This window comes from Protopterus annectens, chromosome 5.part0, assembly GCF_019279795.1.
Source record: "Protopterus annectens isolate FY-2018-M chromosome 5.part0, PAN1.0, whole genome shotgun sequence".
In the NCBI taxonomy this organism is placed as follows: domain Eukaryota; kingdom Metazoa; phylum Chordata; order Ceratodontiformes; family Protopteridae; genus Protopterus; species Protopterus annectens.
Window position 1 is genome coordinate 1,565,509,687 of NC_056735.1, and position 19,430 is coordinate 1,565,529,116.

The window sequence follows — 19,430 nt, forward strand, 5'->3', positions numbered from 1 at the left end:
TGGAAAAAATGCTGTATGGACAGACGACATTTAATTAAGTATGGGGGGGACAGTTACTCGCAGTGAAGGGCATACCTTATACATTTCAGCTTCTTTACTCAAGAATTCTGGACAAAGCAAAAATAATAGGGAGTCAAAGGCTCAAAATCAGGAGCAAATTTTAAATAGTAATTTACTTGATAATTTAATAGAACAACCTGTTTTGCATCAGCGTGCATTTTTTGAAGAATAAAAAGTATGAAACAGTAATTTCTGGCATTATTGACTGTAATCCTCAGGGTGCTGCCAGAAAATCAAAAGAATTATAGACAGGGCAAACATGCTGAGTCAAAATCTGGGACCTTCTACAAAATCAGAGACAGCTGAAAGCATTAATCAATGACCTTGGTAAACAGATATAAATAAAATAAACTCTAAGTGTGAGAAATCTGGACAAAGACAAAAATAATTGCGGTGGGGGGATAAAAGTCCACAAATCATGGACAATTTTTAAATATTGCTCTTAAAAACTTAAGTTGTTTAGAGTAATAGATTTTATATTAGCATGTATTTTGTGAAGAATATGAAGTATATCATTATTTAGCGACTTCAGTTCTCAAAGATCTGGACATTTTGGAAAAATCTGGACAGTTGAGAGGTATGGTGACATTATGTCAGTGCAGTCCATGGGCAGTGTTATCCTAAACTGGACAGTCCTACAAACTTCAGATCAAAGGTAAAGTCAGCATAAATCAATACTAGAAATGAGCTGTCTCTCTCTATACATGTAAATATATATATATATATATATATATATATATATATATATATATACACATATACACACACACACACACACGCACACACACATATATGCATAATATATTACATCGCTCCATAATTGCACGGATTATTATAAGTATTCTCCGCTCATTTAAATCAGCTATAGTCAGGAGCAAGTCCTAAAACCTGGACTCAGTCAGGAGCAAGTCCTAAAACCTGGACTCAGTCAGAAGCAAAATTGCTCATTTACTAACCTGTGGAAAGTGAACTTTTCCCCTTTATCAGTAGAATGTAGTCTGTAAAAAAATAATTTATTTGAATCCCGAAACCTTCCACAATAAAACGATACATACTAAATACGGGATCAATGTTAGAGCACAACACAGACGCAGCTGTCTTTAGGGTTACCACCTGTCCCACTTTGCGAAGGACAGTCCCCCTTTGAGCACTTGTGTCCTGAAAAGAAATAGAAAAAATGGAAAATGTCCTGAGATTTTAGGACAAACATGTTTCCTATATTTATGTAATAGTTGCATAAAACAGTTATTCCGTATCTGAAACACCTACATGTTATAAGAAACAGAATAAGCAACTAAAATCCTAGAAGAATAAGCTTTTATTTAGCCAAAAAAGTGAACTTCTGTCCTTTGTACTGGCCGTAGGTATGTTTTGCCATGCAAAATCTGACGTTTGTACCAAACATTTCCCACTTTGGACATTTGAAAAGGTGGCAATCCTAGCTGTCTTTAGTAATCGAAAGCTGTATTTTTATTTATTTTGATTGGGAGGTTGATTCTCTTTTCATAAGTAAAACGCAGTAGATAAAAGACATGATTACGAGAGAGGAGCCAGCCAAGTTACTGTACAGAAGCAGCCTAGAGTAAGATTCCGTCCTCTTCTTCAGTTTTTTTTGGGGGGGTGGCTTTTCCTTTCCGCGGTGAAACATAGCAGACTGGAGGAAGGAAGGTAAATATATCGACATTCAAATGCAGTGGTTACAGATACCTCTCAGGTGTACCTCATTACGAGCAATGCTCCTTGTTTTGAATTGTAAAATGTCTATCCTCCTTGCATTCCTACACTGAAAGGGGTTGTTGCACATCTTAGTTACTTTGAAATAAATTGTGAATCATACTGAATCACATTTATTCATAAAAAATAACTGTATAAATCAACAACTTTTAACTATCCTGTGAGTTTACTAGTTGAAGTTGATAATTAATACGCAGTTTGTAAGCGTTCCACATTTTATCAATTTGTTCCACGTTATGAGGGGCAGTGTTCCTCTCATACCTCTCAAGTGTACCTCATTACGATGAACGTAACTCATTTAGGGTCTTTAAAAGTTTGTGTTCCTCGCAGTTCTACATTGAAGGACCGTCACACATTCAGTGTTAGGAATTTTTCTAAGTGAAATTCATGGTAAATCTAAATGATTCATATTAATTAATTAAAAGATCTTTATAAGTAAAACCTGCATATTTAACCATCATATGACCTTTCTAGTTGAAGTTGTTAGTAAGCCATTAGTATGTGTTCCACATTTTGCCCATTTGTTCCACGTTATGAGGGCTAGTGTTCCTCATTTTGGAGATAGAGGGTTGAGAGCTATGATCCTCATTTTGGAGTTTGAAGTCTGAGAACTCTGTGACCCTGTGTGTAGTTTTATGCCCATTTAAACACATCTAACTATTCATTCATTTTTCACGAAGAATGTGAACCCGAGCGAAATACAGCTGCCTAGAAAGTGTAGAACACGATTTATCACGGGTGCGGCAAAAATTAAAGAAGGAAGCAAATGCAAGAATCGCACTGAAAGCATCACAGGCTGTGCAGGACATTTTGTTACCGATTCTGCTGCATCACAACGATTCTTAAAATAATTAGTTGAAAGCGTATAGCTCATACTTAAAATGCAAAGCAAATTGTGGCTTCCTAATGAAAAAAAACTGTTATAAATGAAACTTCAGGTGTTTTGTGTTCTGCTTTATTATCATGGGCGAGAGGTGGCGTGGTAAACAAGACAGCCCTATACGCCAAAAACGAACTTACTTTACTTCATCACTAAAAAAGGTCACTGTGTAAGAAGTCTAAATGTTTTCATAGTATTATACATTTCTTTTAATTTTTTTCTCCTAAAATATATTCGAGCATCTTTATTATATTTAATGTTCTCCCGCGCAGGAAGTCAGCAAACAACTGTGAAGATGAAGACTGTCCTGTCAAAACAAACAGATGGTATTGTAATTGTAATAAAACTGATGACATGTTAAGTAGCTTATTTCAGAAAACTTACATTAACTCACATCATTTTATTATGTCAATGACTCGAGTAAATAGTACTATTACTTTAAAAAAGTGTCCCTGCTTGTTTGTGATTATTGGATTTTCCCGACTCTATTGAGATTTACTTGGATGCTAAATTACATTTGTTGTTGTTTCTTCTGCAGAATAGTGCTTGTGCTGTACACGTCTGCCTTTGTAAAAGTTTTTGTTTTGCATTACCGGTACTGCACAATGGTCTGCACAGAGAACAGGTACCCCAGGCATTAGGGCCCAGGGGGATACTTTGGTGTTGTGCTGCTGTATGGGAACTTGAGAAAACATAGTTGAGTGAGAGGAGCAAACTAAATGATTTGGGAGTGTGTAAAAAACGCATGATAAAATACTGAACCAGCAAGCGAATAAAGACATCAGGTCTGTAGAGCCCCTCGCAGAGAATTGCAAAAATGGCGACTGGTCAAGTGGCGTTTCTTGGTTTTCTTTTGGGGTGTTACTGTAAGTATCAAGTTTTCAGATTTTCGTCTGTTTTGAAAGGTTTCTAGTATTATTAGTCAATCTAAATGAGTCATAAGGCAGCGAAACAATGCATTTTCCCTGTGATACATTAATATCATTTCAGTGCCCTCTTCTGATATATAAACATAACTTTGTATTTTGTTTAGCGCTTGCTGGAATGTGAACGAGTTCAGAAAACTAATATAGGATGGTGGACTAATGAGAAACGCAACAGAGTGGTGGTGGGACACTGCCTGAGCGCAATCCTATAGCACCTTGCACTGAAATTTCCCTGATTATTGTTTTTGAATGTTTATTGCGTTGAAGTTCTCCTTCCTTTTGCCCCTGACTAACCTCCTTCTATTCTCCTTCCATTTGCCCCTGACTAACCCCCTCCTATTCTTCTTCCTATTCTCTTCTAAATGTATTACACCTAGTGAACTACATAGTATATTTCCCTGTGCACAGGGCTTAGCAGTGGAGCCATTGTATACAAAGTTATTATGTGTAGCTGTGGGTGGTGTTTGAAAAAAAACTGTCATCATGGGTTGCCTTTCTCCCTAAAAAAAATTTTTTTTGAAACTACCTGATATTTGTAATTCAGACTGGCTATGACTATGAATGTTCTTTGTAATTATTTTTGTAATTTCAGAGTGCCTATGACTTTGCATGCTCATTTATATTCCCTATGTAACTGCCTTATTATTTGTAATTTTGAGTGCCTATGACTTTGTATGTTCATTGAAATTATTTTTTGTATTTCACAGTTCCTAAAACTTTGCATGTACATTGATATGGAGCTTTTCTCCCCGGGCCTCCACTGAAAACGGGCTCCAATGCCCAGTGGACCTCCCCGGTAATCAAACTGAAATAAATAAATAAAGTAGTAGTACCTTTCTTTTCTTACTTATTTTTCCAACTTAAGGGCCGTGAATGAAACAAGGCAGCACTTGAGGAGGAAATTTCCCCTGATACGGGGTGCCTAAAAAGATCTATGGCTTTACTACAAGTTCATGTATTTGGCTTCATTGCTCTGTAGGCATTGTTGTAAATGGAAGCTAAGAGGTACAGATAAGTAGGAATAAGAGCTACTGAAAAACATTGCACAGGAGAGTAAGTGTACCAAGTCATGCATAATCTTGCAGGTGCCACGTTGAACAAATTCTGTAGAAAGCAGTGCAGGAATTCAGCTGCTCTTGTTCAGAAATAGATGCAAGAGTTGTCTTACAGTTTATCATTGCAAGTATGAAGTATTTGTGATGCTGGGTTACTTAAGGTGACATATTTAGTAGTGTTTCTTGACAGTAGTATATATTTTTGCAGTTTATACAGATAATGGTGACAGCTCTTTGTTGGGTTTTAAATGGTACAAATCAAATGTATTCACACTTAAAAACTGGGGTATGTGTTAACTGGCAAGCAGTGTTTTAAAGAAACCTTATGCGATGAGTACACAAGCTGTTAGAAAGATAAGAGTATGTACTGTGACAGAAATGCTGTTTAGCGTAGTAGGTATGAATAGCGGTGAAAGTGAAACCAGAGTTGTTTACTTTTATGGTTTAGTTCTCCCTTTTCCTCAGGCAGACTGAGGAATGTTTGATAGTCAACAGTTTACATTAATTGTCATGCAGTGGAGATATTACAGGCATGGTATAAATACATTACGTTCTGGTTCAGTAGTTTGGTCAGATGGTCATTTAATCTTCACATAAACTCAACAATAATACAAAAAATACACTGGATGTATCCAAAGTAGTTGGCAAAATCATAAACCATATTAAACTTTGTACATGCTGAAAGCAAGATAGTGATGTAACCTTCATTGTTGTAGTAATAGCTAAAATGGAAGCGCAGTACAGTAATAGCAAGTCAGTTATAATAATGATAACCATTTGTTAATAGAGGAGGCCCACTGAACACCCCACTGATTTTCAGGGATGACCCAGGAGCAATGTCTGGTTAGGTGATTTGGTTATGGTCATACAGTAGGAAATGAGGTCTGAGGTAATTAAACTCTGTACCACGGGAACTACACTTCACAGCTTTAACCCACTGCATCAACTGTAGACAGAATGAGCTAAGAAGAATGACTGACTGCTCTGAAAACCTCTGTAGTTCCCCACACATGCATCCTCAAAACCTAACAAAATTGCATTGGCTAAAATATATTTTTATACAATGGTTTTCTGTTATATTTAGCAGTAAGTAAGGATGCATGGCTTCCTTTGTTTGAACATTCTTTTGAAGGATGGTCTGCATTCTTTCTTATCGACGAAGTTCGTACACAGTGCGTACGAAAAGCGCTGAAGGAATAAAGTGTTTCACAGACTGCCAGTCGCCTTTTTTGTTTTAGTAACAGTTTTATAGTTTTTTCTCATTTCTTTCTTATCGAACAGATTATTCCAACTGGAGTTGTCATAAACATATATATATGCTTATAGGGCTATATCAAACAAACTAAATATAAACATCAACATCAGTAAATCAAGTCCTACGCATGCATAAACGCTTCGTATATTTTAGAACCGCACCAATAAGTTCTAACTAATTTTTTTACAAAATGTTACGTCCCTCTCACTCAACCATTTCACCTTATTTGAAAATGTATGATTCACAAGACAAACCTATACAGACTCCTGTTTTTAATAAAACCAAATAACAAACTTTGAAAACTTACTTAATTTGGGAGCACTAACGTCCTTGTATAGTTCTTATCTACGCAATGCCTTAAGTTTTAAAATACATTTAATGGAGGCATACTCATTTAGCCCTGGCGGAATATGGGCTAACGTTCTTATTTGCTATAAAACTTCTTGTTCTTCTAAATAAAGCTGCCATGGACCACCCCTCAAATCATTTTTAACTTGTTGCAACACTATAAAGGTAAACTTATGGGCTGGATACTCAAGGATGTGTTTGGCTAATGCATTAGTGTTATCCCCTTTACTCATAGCATATTGATGCTCATAAATTCTTTGTCTTAACTTTCTTTCAGTTTTTCCAATGTAATACGAGGGGCACTCTTCATACATAGCAGCATAGACCACTCCTTTAGATTCACAATTATACCTATCTTTTATGTAATATTCCTTACCATTAATCTTTACTTTATCCTTTGATGTAACAAATTTACATTGTGGACACATGCTGCATTTTCTCATGCCAACGGCATCAGCATGTTTCTTATTCATCTCCAAAAGATTCCTCAAGTTTAAACCTCTTCTGTAGGTGAAGCTTGATTGTAAACCTATAGCTTTACTTAATGTATTAACTTATGATTAATTCTTTCTTACCGTCCCTAACGTCAAGATAGTTGATTTCATCCACCCCAATAGTGTATGTAAATTCAAGAAACTCTGTCATAGCAGTGATACTAAGGATAAAACCCTCTATCAGATCTATGTGCCCTTTCCAAATAAGACACATATCATCTTGGTATCTGGTATACCATACTACGTGATCCTGAAACATACTATTATTAAACAAAAAGATCCATTCCCAATACGCCATAACACTATTGGCAAAACTGCCTCCACATGGGGACCCCATAGCAATACCAGTATTTTGGAGAAAAAATTGCTCATTAAACACTAAGTAGTTATTTGATAAAATAATATCCAATAATGTTTCAACTAAATAAATACTTGCATTATCTGACCTTTTGTATAACATAAAATTCCTAGTCCATTCTAGCCCTAACTGTTGAGGGAAAACCGTGTATAAATCTTTGATATCAACAACTAAAAATATATAATGGTCACAATATTCAAGCTGATTAATATTCTCCAAAAAACTCCAAGAGTCCCTACAAATCTGTGGCCCATCTTGAATCAATGGTTTTAAAATGTTGTCTACATACTTTGCACAGGCATAAGTGATGGACCCCTTCCATCTACAACTGGCCTAGTTTGTTATGTAACTTGGGTGAGCCGAAAATAATTCGAATCCTTGGGGCTGGCATTGAAAAGTATTGATATATGTCAATATTAATGTTTCCCTCTAGAAATAAGTAATCTAAAACTCTTCTGATCTTTTTGTACATGAAATTAACCTCATTTAAACTAGCTTGGGTATATGCTTCAGAAGATAGATAGTTAAACATTCTTCTCTCATATTCATATTGATCCATAAATACCAACCCCCCCTTATCTGGTTTCATCACTCTAACTTTACACTGATTGATAATATGAATGAATTCCATTTGGTTTGTAGTAATATTTAAATTAGAAACTTGTGTATCAGAAATGGAATCTAAACTTGATCGCAAATCAGTCTCACACATTTTCTCAAAAACACTTAACTCCATACAAAGGGGGGTTAAAAACACTAGAAACCCTCAGCATATTCAAAAGTGTAGAATTAGTGCCCATGGTAAAAGCTAAATTCAACTTGCGTACAAAAAGCTTAAGATCTATGATGGTTTTAACAAGGTCAGCCCTTCTGTCAGGTACAAAGGACAAACCTTTAGCAAAAAAAACTCAATCACGGATTGTTCAGTTGACAGAACTGTATAATTATATACTTTAAAGTCCCCTTGAAGACTAAGAAGGATTTGTGGTCCTTCTATTGACTTCTGTCATCTCCTCCGCTGGTTTCTCCGGTTTCTCCTTTGACCTTGGTTCCAGTTGTTGCTCTGGTCGTTGTTTTTGGGCTATAATCCTAGAAGATCATACATTAAGTAAAGCTATAGGTTTACAACCAAGCTTCACGTATAGAAGATATTTAAACTTGAAGAATCTTTTGGAGATGAGTAAGAAACATGCGAATGCCGTTGGCATAAGAAAATGCGGCATATGTCCACAATGTAAATTTGTTACCATTAATCTTTACTTTATCCTTTGATGTAAGGACTATTACATAAAAGATAGGTATAATTGTGAATCTAAAGGAGTGGTCTGTGCTGCTATGTATGAAGAGTGCCCCTCGTATTACATTGGAAAAACTGAAAGAAAGTTAAGACAAAGAATTTATGAGCATCAATATACTATGTGTAAAGGGGATAACACTAATGCATTAGCCAAACACATCCTTGAGTATCCAGCCCATAAGTTTACCTTTGTAGTGTTGCAACAAGTTAAAAATGATTTGAGGGGTGGTCCATGGCAGCTTTATTTAGAAGAATAAGAAGTTTTATGGCAAATAAGAACGTCGGCCCATATTCCGCCAGGGCTAAACAAGTATGCCTCCATTAAATGTATTGTAAAACTTACGGCATTGCATAGATAAGAACTTTGTAATGTATAAGGAAGTTAGTGCTCCCAAATTAAGCATGTTTTCAAAGTTTGTTATTTGGTTTTATTAAAAACAGGAGTCTGTCTTTGTATGTGAATTGTATGTTTTCAAATAAGATGAAATGGTTGAGTGATAGGGACATAAAATTTTTTAAAAAACATTAGTTAGAACTTATTGGTGTGGTTCTAAAATATATGAAGTGTTTATGCACGCGTAGGGCTTGATTTACTGATGTTGATGTTTATATTTAGTTTGTTTGATATAGCCCTATAAGCATATATGTTTAGGTAAGGCTATAGGTATCATTAAGATACTTAATAGGTACTAGTGTTGGTTTAAAATTTCCTTGCATCAAAGTCGACATATTATATTTTATATTTTACAGTAAATACGCGTTTTGGTTTTTTATATTAAATATTCTACATGTGTGCATATTAGATGATAGGATGTGTTGTACATAATATATGTTCACAAGTATATTTTAATCTATGTACAAGTTTTATATGTGATTTGTAGAAAATTTAAATTGTTATGAGAATTTTTTAACTAAGTAGTGGTGACTCAATATAAAGTTAATTGAATAAGTGTGTTAGTAATTATGTAATTATATAATTAATTTAATCATGGTATACATAGGAGGTTTTTACTATGTAAAGTTGTCTGAGGAAGTTGGGGTATTGTCCCCTTCGAAAGTGCTTACAATTAAAGTTGTGGTGGCTGGTGCAAGTGTTGCTACTTTAGTAGTCGCCTTTTTTATTTATATCCAATTAGAAAGAAATGTGTTTGTCAAATTGGAAATAATGTTAGTAGATATGGATGAAAGAGAAGAAGAGAGGGCTATAGTAAAGAAAGGTATCGGATGTTAGAGTACTATAATAAGAAACTGGACAAGATCATGTTAAATGGGTATTGTTTAAGCTGATTTTAGAAATTGTGTTGGAATATGATGGATTTTATTTTGGTTGTAGGGATTTTCAGATAATTGGAGCTAGTACTGAGTTGGGTTGATCTGTGCAAAGTAGCATATTCTATGGTGTTATTAACTTGGGATACAAGGGGTGACTGGCCTTAGGCTATAGGTTGAGGATTCTTTGGTCAGTCTGCTGCCAAAGAAGGGTAAAGGGTCTAGTTTGATCAATTTAAAGATCAGAGATGCTGTGAATAGTATTTTTTAACAGATACATCTTTATTAAATTATCAAGTATGGCATAGGCAATCTCATTTGTATAAATGAAAACACACCATATTTACATAATTCTAATTGGAAACATTATCCATCACTTAGAATCTATCCAGTCATTGTCAAACATTAAGCCATTCCAATCCTGCATTCTTCCTCCTCTGCATGTATTGTTCCCACAGTTCCCATTTTTCCCCATGTAATTTGCTCCTACCTTTTTCTAAACATCCTAATTCCAGTTGTTTTATCTCTGTTACTATATTCACTACAGCTATTAAAGTTGGTTTAGACTCTGATTTCCATTTTCTAGTAACTGCTTTTTTGACAGCCACCATAATTAGACTCATCAAGGCCTTACTATGTCTAGGCAATTACAATTCTGTATCATAGCTCAAAAAATAAATCCAGTTCCTTGGTTACACCTGTTTGCTCACTCAGTATCTCTGACGGAGCAGTCTGCAAGGAATAAAGTCTGACAACTCCTTACACTCCCAGAAAATATGTTCCCAGTTACCTGTTTCTTCCTCATCACACCTCCAACATTGCCTGTCTGCCTGAGGAAAAAATCTTTGGAGTCTACTTGGGGTATAAAAAATATCTATGTATGCACTTGCAAGCAAAGATCCTAAGTATTCTAGACTGTGTTGTGTGTTTGGGAGACATACATATATCCCTCTATTGTTTTTGTTTATGAATTACTTATCCAGTCTGTCTTCTCAATCCTTTTCTAACCTCCTCTGATTCTTAATATCATGCAGTATTTTGTATGCTCAACTAATTATTCTTTTTTAACACCATCTTCTATTCTAGATTGTACTAAAAACTCTGCCAGTGCTGGTCTTTTATTTAGGATCCCTCTATTTATTTCTCTTTTTGCTTATACTTTATCAATCCTTTTGTTTTTTTAAACACCTTTATTGAATTATCACTTGTGACACAGACAAATTTACATTTTGTATAAATAATCAAGTTGTATTAACAAGTTCACATTTACAAACATTATACTACACATATATTGCTATATATCACATAACCTAAACAACATTACATAAATTATTCAATTCCTGCCTTTTTAACCAAGAAATATCTTTATTAAACCATCACTTACAACATAGGCAGTCATACATTAATATAAATGAAAACAAACCGTACTGACACAATCCAAGTTGCAAGTATTTTACATTACAAACAATACTGACACACTCCCGGTTGCAAACATTATACATCACTTATCTACCCAGTCTTATTCGGTCAAACATTACGTAGCTCATTTAAGTCCTGCCTTCTTTTAAACCTCATTCCTCCCCTGTTTATATTGTTCCCACAATTCCCATATTTTCCTAAGTAGTTTGCTCCTCCCCTTTTCTAATGATCTAAATTCCACTTGTTTTTATCTCTGTTACTATAGTCACTACTTCTAGTATAGTCGGTTTACATTTTGATTTTCATTTTCTAATATTTGCTTTTTAGTCAGCCAATATAATCAGACACAGCAAGACCTTACCATGTCTAGGCTGTTCCGATTCTGTATCTTAGCTCAGAAAAATAATCTCCCTTGTCACACCAATCTGCCCGTCCTGCATCTCTGACAGTGCATCAAGCAGGGACTCCGTAAAGTCTACCAACTCACTGCACTCCCAGAAAATATATCCCCGATTACCTCTTTCATCCCTGTTACACCTTCAACATTTACCGTCTACCATTTTATTGCATATTTGGAAGACATACGTATATCTTCCCATTGTTTCTTTGTGAATTGCTTATCTAGTCTCTCTTCCCAATCCTTTCTAACCTCCTCTGATTCTTATAGTTATCGAGCATTATTTTATATGCTCTACTAATTATTCCTTTTTTAATGGCAACTTCTGTTCTAGATTCTACTGAAAACTCTACCAGTGCTGGTATTTCATTTAGGACCCCTTATTTCTTTCTCTTTGCCTGTACTCTGATAGCAATCCTTGATAGGTAAGGCAATCTCTAACCTGCAGTCCAAGTAAATTCTTGGCTTCTTCCCTGTCATCTTTCCCTCTCTAATTATTTGCTCCCAATACCCTGGTTCTTTTACCAGTTTTCTCTAATAAATTCCAGTCTCCTCTTGCCTATTGTCTGTATCCCCATTCCTATTGGCAGAATCTTTCTCCATCCCCTTTATATATAATATTTTGCATGGTTATTGTTTTTCTCCTTAAGGAGCTGCATCAACATTTCAGTCTCTCCGTGTTTCCTGAGATTCCTCCTCATTTCAGCATCATCCCTTTCCACTTGTGCTATGTGTAGGAGCCTTAACTGTGTAGCTGTGAAATACCCACTTCAAATCGGTTACTCCCAAACCGTCTTGTTCAGTTTGAAGAATTAGCTTATCCCACTTGACACTTGCCGTCTTTCCCTCCCATAAAAAGTCCTTCAGCTCTTAATTGCTATGCTATCCACAATTTCTCCTCTGATTGATAAAAATATGCATGATCTGTGTATAAAACTAAAGGGACAGAAAACGTTTTATCTGCTTGTGTCTTGCTGTCCATATGACAGAGCTTCCAATTTCTCACTTTTGTATTATCTTTTGTTTAGTCTCTTCCCCACACCAGAATCCTTTTTAATCCACACTCCTAAGTACTTAATTTTATTGTCCCTATAAATATGGGTATTGCTAAACTAATTTGTGGGTTTTAGCTTCATTAATTTTGTATTCTGAAAAAAATCTGAAAATGCCTTAAAATGTTCCACAACTCTGTAATTTCCTTTTGTGGTTTTATTAGGTATAAAATAATATTGTCTGCAAATACAGCCAGCTTTTCCTGACTACCATACCAATTATATCCTTGAATTTGTGAGTCTCTTATTTTCTTTGCCGGTGGTTCTAAATATAGTTAAAATAACAAAGGGGAAAGAGGACACCCCTGCAAAGTATCTCTGCTCAAGCAGAAATTATAAGAGAGAAACCTACCCACTTTTGATCTTTAACCTTAGAATTTTATCAGGGAATGCAAATGCTTCCATGGCTGTGCACATAAACTCTCAGCTTACTCTGTCATATGCATTCTCTGCATCAAGACCCAACAATAACAGTGCTATTTTCTTACATTCAGCTTCCCTCTGGGTCCTCAGTGTTCTGTTAATATTGTCAAATGTTTGCTTCCCCTCCATAAAATTACATTGATCCATGCCCATCAATTTTGGCATTACCTTTGCCATTCTTTTAGCCATTATAGACCCAAATACTTTATAATCTTGGTTTAGGATTGAAGTTTGCCAGTATGAGGCTGGATCTGATGGGTCTTTACCCCCTTCAGGCATTACAGCCACCACCACTTTCTGTCAGGAATTCAGTGTTTCTCCTCCTCTTAAAATACTGTTAAACAAAACCTTACAGATTTTTTTCCCCTCCTAGCTTCCAAACTTCCACAGAAATACCATCTATTCCTGGGGATTTCCTATTTTGGTTATACATCACTCTCTCTATCTCATCTCCTCCAATCCTAACTATTAGTAATCGAGCCTCATCTACCATGGCATATATGATCTGCTTATTTTTCTGCTTTATACAGATTTTCATAAAATTTCCAAAATATTTCTAGTATCTCTACAGCATCTCAACTTACTCGTTATAGGCTCCCTATGCTTGTTGACAACGCTTTGTGTTTTCTGTTGCTTGAGTCGTTGCACTAAAAAGTTTTTATGCTGTAGCATTATTATCAAGAAACAGCTGCTTAACAGCAATCTTTTTTTTTTAAACACATGCATGCTATTGAATTAATCCTATATTTTCTCCTTAACATTCTGCAATTGCTGCTCTTCTTGTTCTGTGAGATTCCCAGTATTTTGCAATACTTAAACTTTTCTCAGTCCCTCTAAGTAATTCTTGTTACTACTTAACCATATCTCCCTTTCTTTTATTCCACCCTATTTTTAAACTCCACTTTAATTTTATCCTACTCCCTAGCTATATTTTCAGAAGAACTCTGTCTTCTGTAATAAATCCAGAATAATTTTCACAGCACTTTTTGGGTGGGAAAGTGCCAGTGTCTCGTTTTTATTTCATTTCAAGGTAGTTGCAGTTTAACTACATTGCAAGGTATATGTTTCTTCTTATGCATTTAAATAATTTAAGGAAATTACTGAAGTGGCTTTCTTGGAGAGTGACCTACCTGTGGGTGTGGCTCAAATAGGGTTGTTTCGTGAGTTGTGGGTAGTGTGTAAGGGGCGCCAGAGCACTACTTCGCCTAGGGCGCCATTTCAGCTAAGGCTGGCCCTGGATCTCATTCTGAGAGGTGCAAGTAATATACGTAGTCTGAAGCCTTCACTATAGCCTAATAATAAGGCCTGTGAGCATCATAGAGCATCACCCACCTCTCATGACATCACCTTTACACTAAACCCACTGCTGAGGCTGTAAAAGTCTCTGCAGACATCTCCTAGGATTAAGAGGACCAGGTCTCAGCAGATGTTCACCACCTTAGTAGCACCATGCTCTCGCATTACAAGGTTCACAAGGAGATAAGATAGACCACAAACAAGTACTTCAGATTCTATGAGTAAAAAGCCTACCACAAACAAGTACTTTAGATTCCATGAGTAAAAAGCGTAATGCCTTAGTAATTGACTTTTTCAGGCACACAGGCTCCATACTAACAAGACTGGACAAAGACAGGGTTACAGTTTTTTCTTTGTTGGCAGGATCCACGACATCAGAAGGACTCCCAAGTCCCTCTCACTAGATGATTACTAGCTTGTTTTAGTTTATGTGCGTGTGAGTAACTTGAGGTGCACAACCCCAAGGACCAGTTAGACATGACCCTCACTAATCATGTCCAATGCAAGCAGGGCACTGGTCCTCGATGAAATCCTTCCTTTGCTCAGATTGATACCTATATACAAAGAAACGAGGATTGGCTTAAACAATTGGCTTGGTAGTTGGTGTTATTCTACGGCAGTCCATTATGTGTCAGGATGGGATGAGATGACCAGCAGTTTAACTTTCTAAATCTCTGAAACTCCTGCAGTGAATAATGGGTTTATATTAAAAGACCAAAGATGCATTCTTTCTAATGCATCTTGGTCGAACTTAAAAGGCTGAAAATGCAAAATATCGAAGCGGCTGTTAAGCAAATTCTTTCCCTGGGAAAGAATTTGCTTGGCCACTTTGGTACTTTGCCTTTTTTGGCACTGTAGTGCGGTCTCTGAGTTGGTATATTTAAGTAGGGGGGTGTTGGGGGGCAAAGTCCCCCACTTAATGTAATGTTTGAAATTGTTTATTATTTATTTTTGTTGGACCAGCGAATTTTTTTTTTTTTTTTTTTTCCCTTGGAAAAAAATCACTGTTCTGACACTTCAACATTGTAAGCTTTCACTTACATAGGGTCGATTTTTTAAGTGTTCAGTGATCTAATATAGACCCGTGAATAACTCTTTATTTCAAATTGATAGATTTCCTAAAACTCTGATGAGGTATCCATATGCACTTGTAACATCACCAATCTTGATATTTCGAGACGCAAACTTTTTTTTTAAGAACAAACCACTAACTTAAACTCTATAATAAGAGAACTTCTTAAATCATACACCAGATCTAAATTTACTTTTATTAAAGATTGCATCACGAATATCAACAAGGAAGTAAAAGATACTGTCAGGACTGGTAAGGCAAGTCATGAATTTCAATTAGTTTCTGACGTGAAGCCAAGGATAATTGTAAGTTGTACTTTAATTACATCAGGAAAATAAGTGTAATCCAGCAGTGTTCTGAGTTTACTAAAATAACACCAATCTCTCAGAACCAGTAGATATAGCAAGTGTACTAGCAGACAAAAGTGTAACTCTGTCACTGAAACAGCTATTTTAATTTCACAAATTTCCTGAATTTCTTGCAACTCCTAATGCCTTGAAGAAAGTGGTACTGAAGGTGCTCAATAAGACCAGAAATACTGCCTCCATGAGGCCTGATTTACCAGGATGCCTAAAAATAGCACCAAGTATGTAGTTGTGGAATCCTTTCTTAAATTGTTAAATCCTGTAGCTACCCTCAGGTTAATCTGTGAAGAATGGCAAACTGCACTGGCAATGCCCTTACACAAGGGTGGCCCTGCACCAGACATAAGGATACTTTAAACCCATTAACCTGACTTGTCTGATTTACAAAGCCATGGAATGCATCATGTCTGTCCTCATAAACTGTGATATCAAAACCTTTATCAGGCTAGACCCACATCGTTTTGGCTTTGTCAAAGGGAGATCCTGCTTACTCAGTTCAGTTAGCTTGTTTAAGAAGGTCAAGCAGGCTGCAGAGAGCATTCATTCTGTTCACACATCTTATTCAGCTCTGGCTAAAGCATTTGACCCTGTATCCCATGCTGGTAGTATTAAGGTAGGTGCCTTTAAAAGTACTAGATTTATATTTGATGTGATGGTTAGCCAATTGACTGAAAGATAGAACTCACATAGTTAAGCTGACAGGCACCTTCCTGAAAAGTATGAAGATAACTACTAGTGTATACCAGAGCTCAATACGTGAACTTTTCCTTTTTGACCTCTGCTTTTCTGATCTCCGGACTGGGAATCTGGCCTTTTGGTTTGCAAACTGGACATTATTGTCAGCCTGATTACAACTAACCCTTATGAACAAGTGATGTGTGGGAAAAGGGCTAAAATTAAATAGGGAGAAAAGTGTTGCATTGTCTCACTTGGTAAATGTCTCTCTCTCCTCAGTGTATAGTATATTCAGTACCCAACTCCAAAATGATAATGTAGTCAGGAATCTTGGAATTGGGGTAAATTTTACTCAATTCTCCGATGATCATCAAGTTGCAACAGTCTTTCTGTTTTGCACAACTATTGTCTAAAGGTATATTATCCAGTTCAAAAGAAGTTATTTTCTGTATATTGCTCTAATTCTACTAAATGAGTACAATGCCCCCTTGGGATGTGCCATTTCAGACATATTAAGCAAATGGAAATGCCCCAAATGTTATTTTCCTAGTAAGAAGATTGTTGGCCACTAGAATAGGCTTGAAATGCTATCCCTTTATCAGTTTCTTATAGGCTTCTGCAGGGTTCTCTATGGAATTTGCTCTGCACCATTAAGGACCCTGTCCTCCTTTACTACATTGTATCTTTGCAAGTCATATTGTCTCACAAGTACTAGAACTAGGGAAGTAAGTCTCCATCAGCACATAAATGAAGTGCACTGGAGAAGCAAATCATTACCCAGTACCAGACCCCATCTCTGGAACAGACTTCCTTCTAAATTAAACAGTGACACCATATTAAACCTGAATGATGGGATGGGCACCCATACAGTTTACTCCTGGACTGACCTGCTTTACTGGTGTTCTATGTGCTTCACTGTTGCAGTCTTGACATATGAAGTTTCCTGCTTTGGTAGTCCTTGGTCGGCCTGACTACCAGAGTAAAAAAAAAACTCCCTCCTCCTCCCCGAGCTGGTGGATGCCCTACCCTGATGTCAAGACGGTTGGGTATAAAGGGAGCCAGCCGATGCCATGACATCAGCCTTTCTTGCCATCAAAGCCCATAGCAATGAGTGCATCAGTTGGACCACACTGGATTGAGAAATTTTTCTAAAGCTAAGTACCCCATTGGGGAACAACTCTCTCTCGTAACTTTATCTGACATGAGTTACAAGTAACTGTCTCCATTTTGGTAAACAAATCCCACACAGCCACTTTGTGTGTTGCTTGTTTAGGCCCAAACCACAATGTCCCAAGGCTCATTATCGCAGGCCCCTTCTGCAAGTGAGGTGGTGGTACGACCCTTTGGAGTCTGACCTGTTGTCCGGGCCCTTAAGTTCAGTTCAAGCCTTGGCGTTTGGTTCGTCAAGTCAGGTCTGGAGACACTAAGCAGAACTTGGCTTCTGATAAACGATCCTCAACTGACGATAGCCCTTCACGGCATCAACCAACATTGAGTATTTCTTTCAAGGAGACTGGCATCAGAGTAGTGGACGTGCACAGGCCCAAGGCAAAAGCTACATCTATAAAAGAGCTTGACCTCAAGTACTGTTCCTAAGCCTACTGGCCCCCACCCCACAGGTTATCAGTATGTTTTGGTCAAGTTGGCCAAGGACCTTATTTCTTTGGTCAGCGGCAGGCAACCCAATCTGCCCTCCCCTAGAATTTTCACCACACCAGACAAAAGGAAGAGGGACCCAACCCCCTGAGACCTTTTCAGAACCCCCTGATTCAGATGACTGAGCAGGAAGAATCTGTCCTGGAAGATGAAACCTCCCTTAACCTCCTTTGAGGATTCTGATTCAGAAGGTGTTACTTTCTGCTTTACCTCCTGAGGACATTGCATGCCATGAGAGAGGTTTTCCAGTAGCATGCACAGGAGTACCCCCAAGCAAAAAAGAAGCTCAGAGAGTTCCTTGATCTCCCTCAACACAATCCCTTGTCTATCCCTCCAGTTTTGGAAGTGGTAGAAGATGTCTATGAAATCATCTCTCAATGTAGACTCTCTTCCCCCAGCCCCTCCTAAATGAAACCAGTTTTACAGGGTACTGGGCTAACATAAATTCCTTTTTAAGAACCCCTCTGCTGACCCAGAGGTTGTCACCCCAGGCCTCAAAGGAATTAAGGCTAGTACTTCTAAAAACTCTTTACCTAGGGACAAAGAAAGCAGGGCCCCCTGACAGATTTGGGAAGAAGGTTTACACTTCATCTACCCTAGCCATGAGGCCCCTCAATGTCAAATTCCATATGATAAAATACCAGCAGAGTATTTTGTCAAAAATGAAGGAATAGATTTTCTCCCTGGAGGAGAAGAACACCTCTAAGGAAAGTCTGCCATTCCAGTTCCTAGGTAGCTAGCCACTTCTTGCACTGTGGATATGATGTCTTAGAGGCATCTTCCTGAACTGTTCAGTCATCAGAAGACATGTTTGTTCTTAGGGAACAGACATTACTCGGGCATGTCAAATCTAAACTGCTAGATGCACCCCCTATTTGGACCAAAGGTTGAAGCTGTATTAAAAAAAAGATGGAGGATAAAGCAAAATCCATGCAAATGGTCAAAGACTTCCTCCAAGTCCAGCTATCTGGGTTCATTAGGAATTTTCCTACTAAACACTGGCCCTTTCTCTCCCAATCAAAACCCAGCTAGAGGAAAGCATGAAGGGAAAGGCCTAACCGGTAACAAGAGCAATTGCAGAGGTCCTTAGGAACACCCAGGCGGGGAGTTCTAGGCCACAGGGCCCTAGCAAATATCAGCAATGACTCAACCCCCTGCCCCTCGCCTCCCCCAACTCCAGGCAAGATAGGAGGAAGATTAGCAAGGCGACTTTTTCCCTGTTCAAGGAAAACTGGGCCCTCATTACCTCTGACAAATGGGTTCTGGAAGTAATCTCAAATGGCTACAAGCTCACTTTCAAAGAACCTTTAAGATTTTCAGGCTAGCCCGATGTGCCACAAAACCAAAGGCCAGAGGCTATTTTTCAGATTTGCAACCTGTGCACGCAGGACTCTGTGGA

General features: G+C 37.3%; 1 protein-coding gene across 2 annotated transcripts in view; it reads left to right on the plus strand.

Moving 5' to 3' along the window:
* The first annotated feature begins 3,241 nt into the window (after positions 1-3,241).
* JAM2 (junctional adhesion molecule 2) overlaps positions 3,242-19,430 on the plus strand; it is an 844,759-nt gene continuing 828,570 nt past the window's right edge. The window contains exon 1 of one of the 2 annotated variants that reach the window (XM_044071361.1): positions 3,242-3,540. In XM_044071361.1, coding sequence (XP_043927296.1) covers positions 3,492-3,540 — 49 coding nt within the window. In that variant the 5' untranslated portion in view covers positions 3,242-3,491. The remainder of the gene's footprint in view (positions 3,541-19,430) is intronic. The other variant, XM_044071360.1, reaches the window with a different exon arrangement.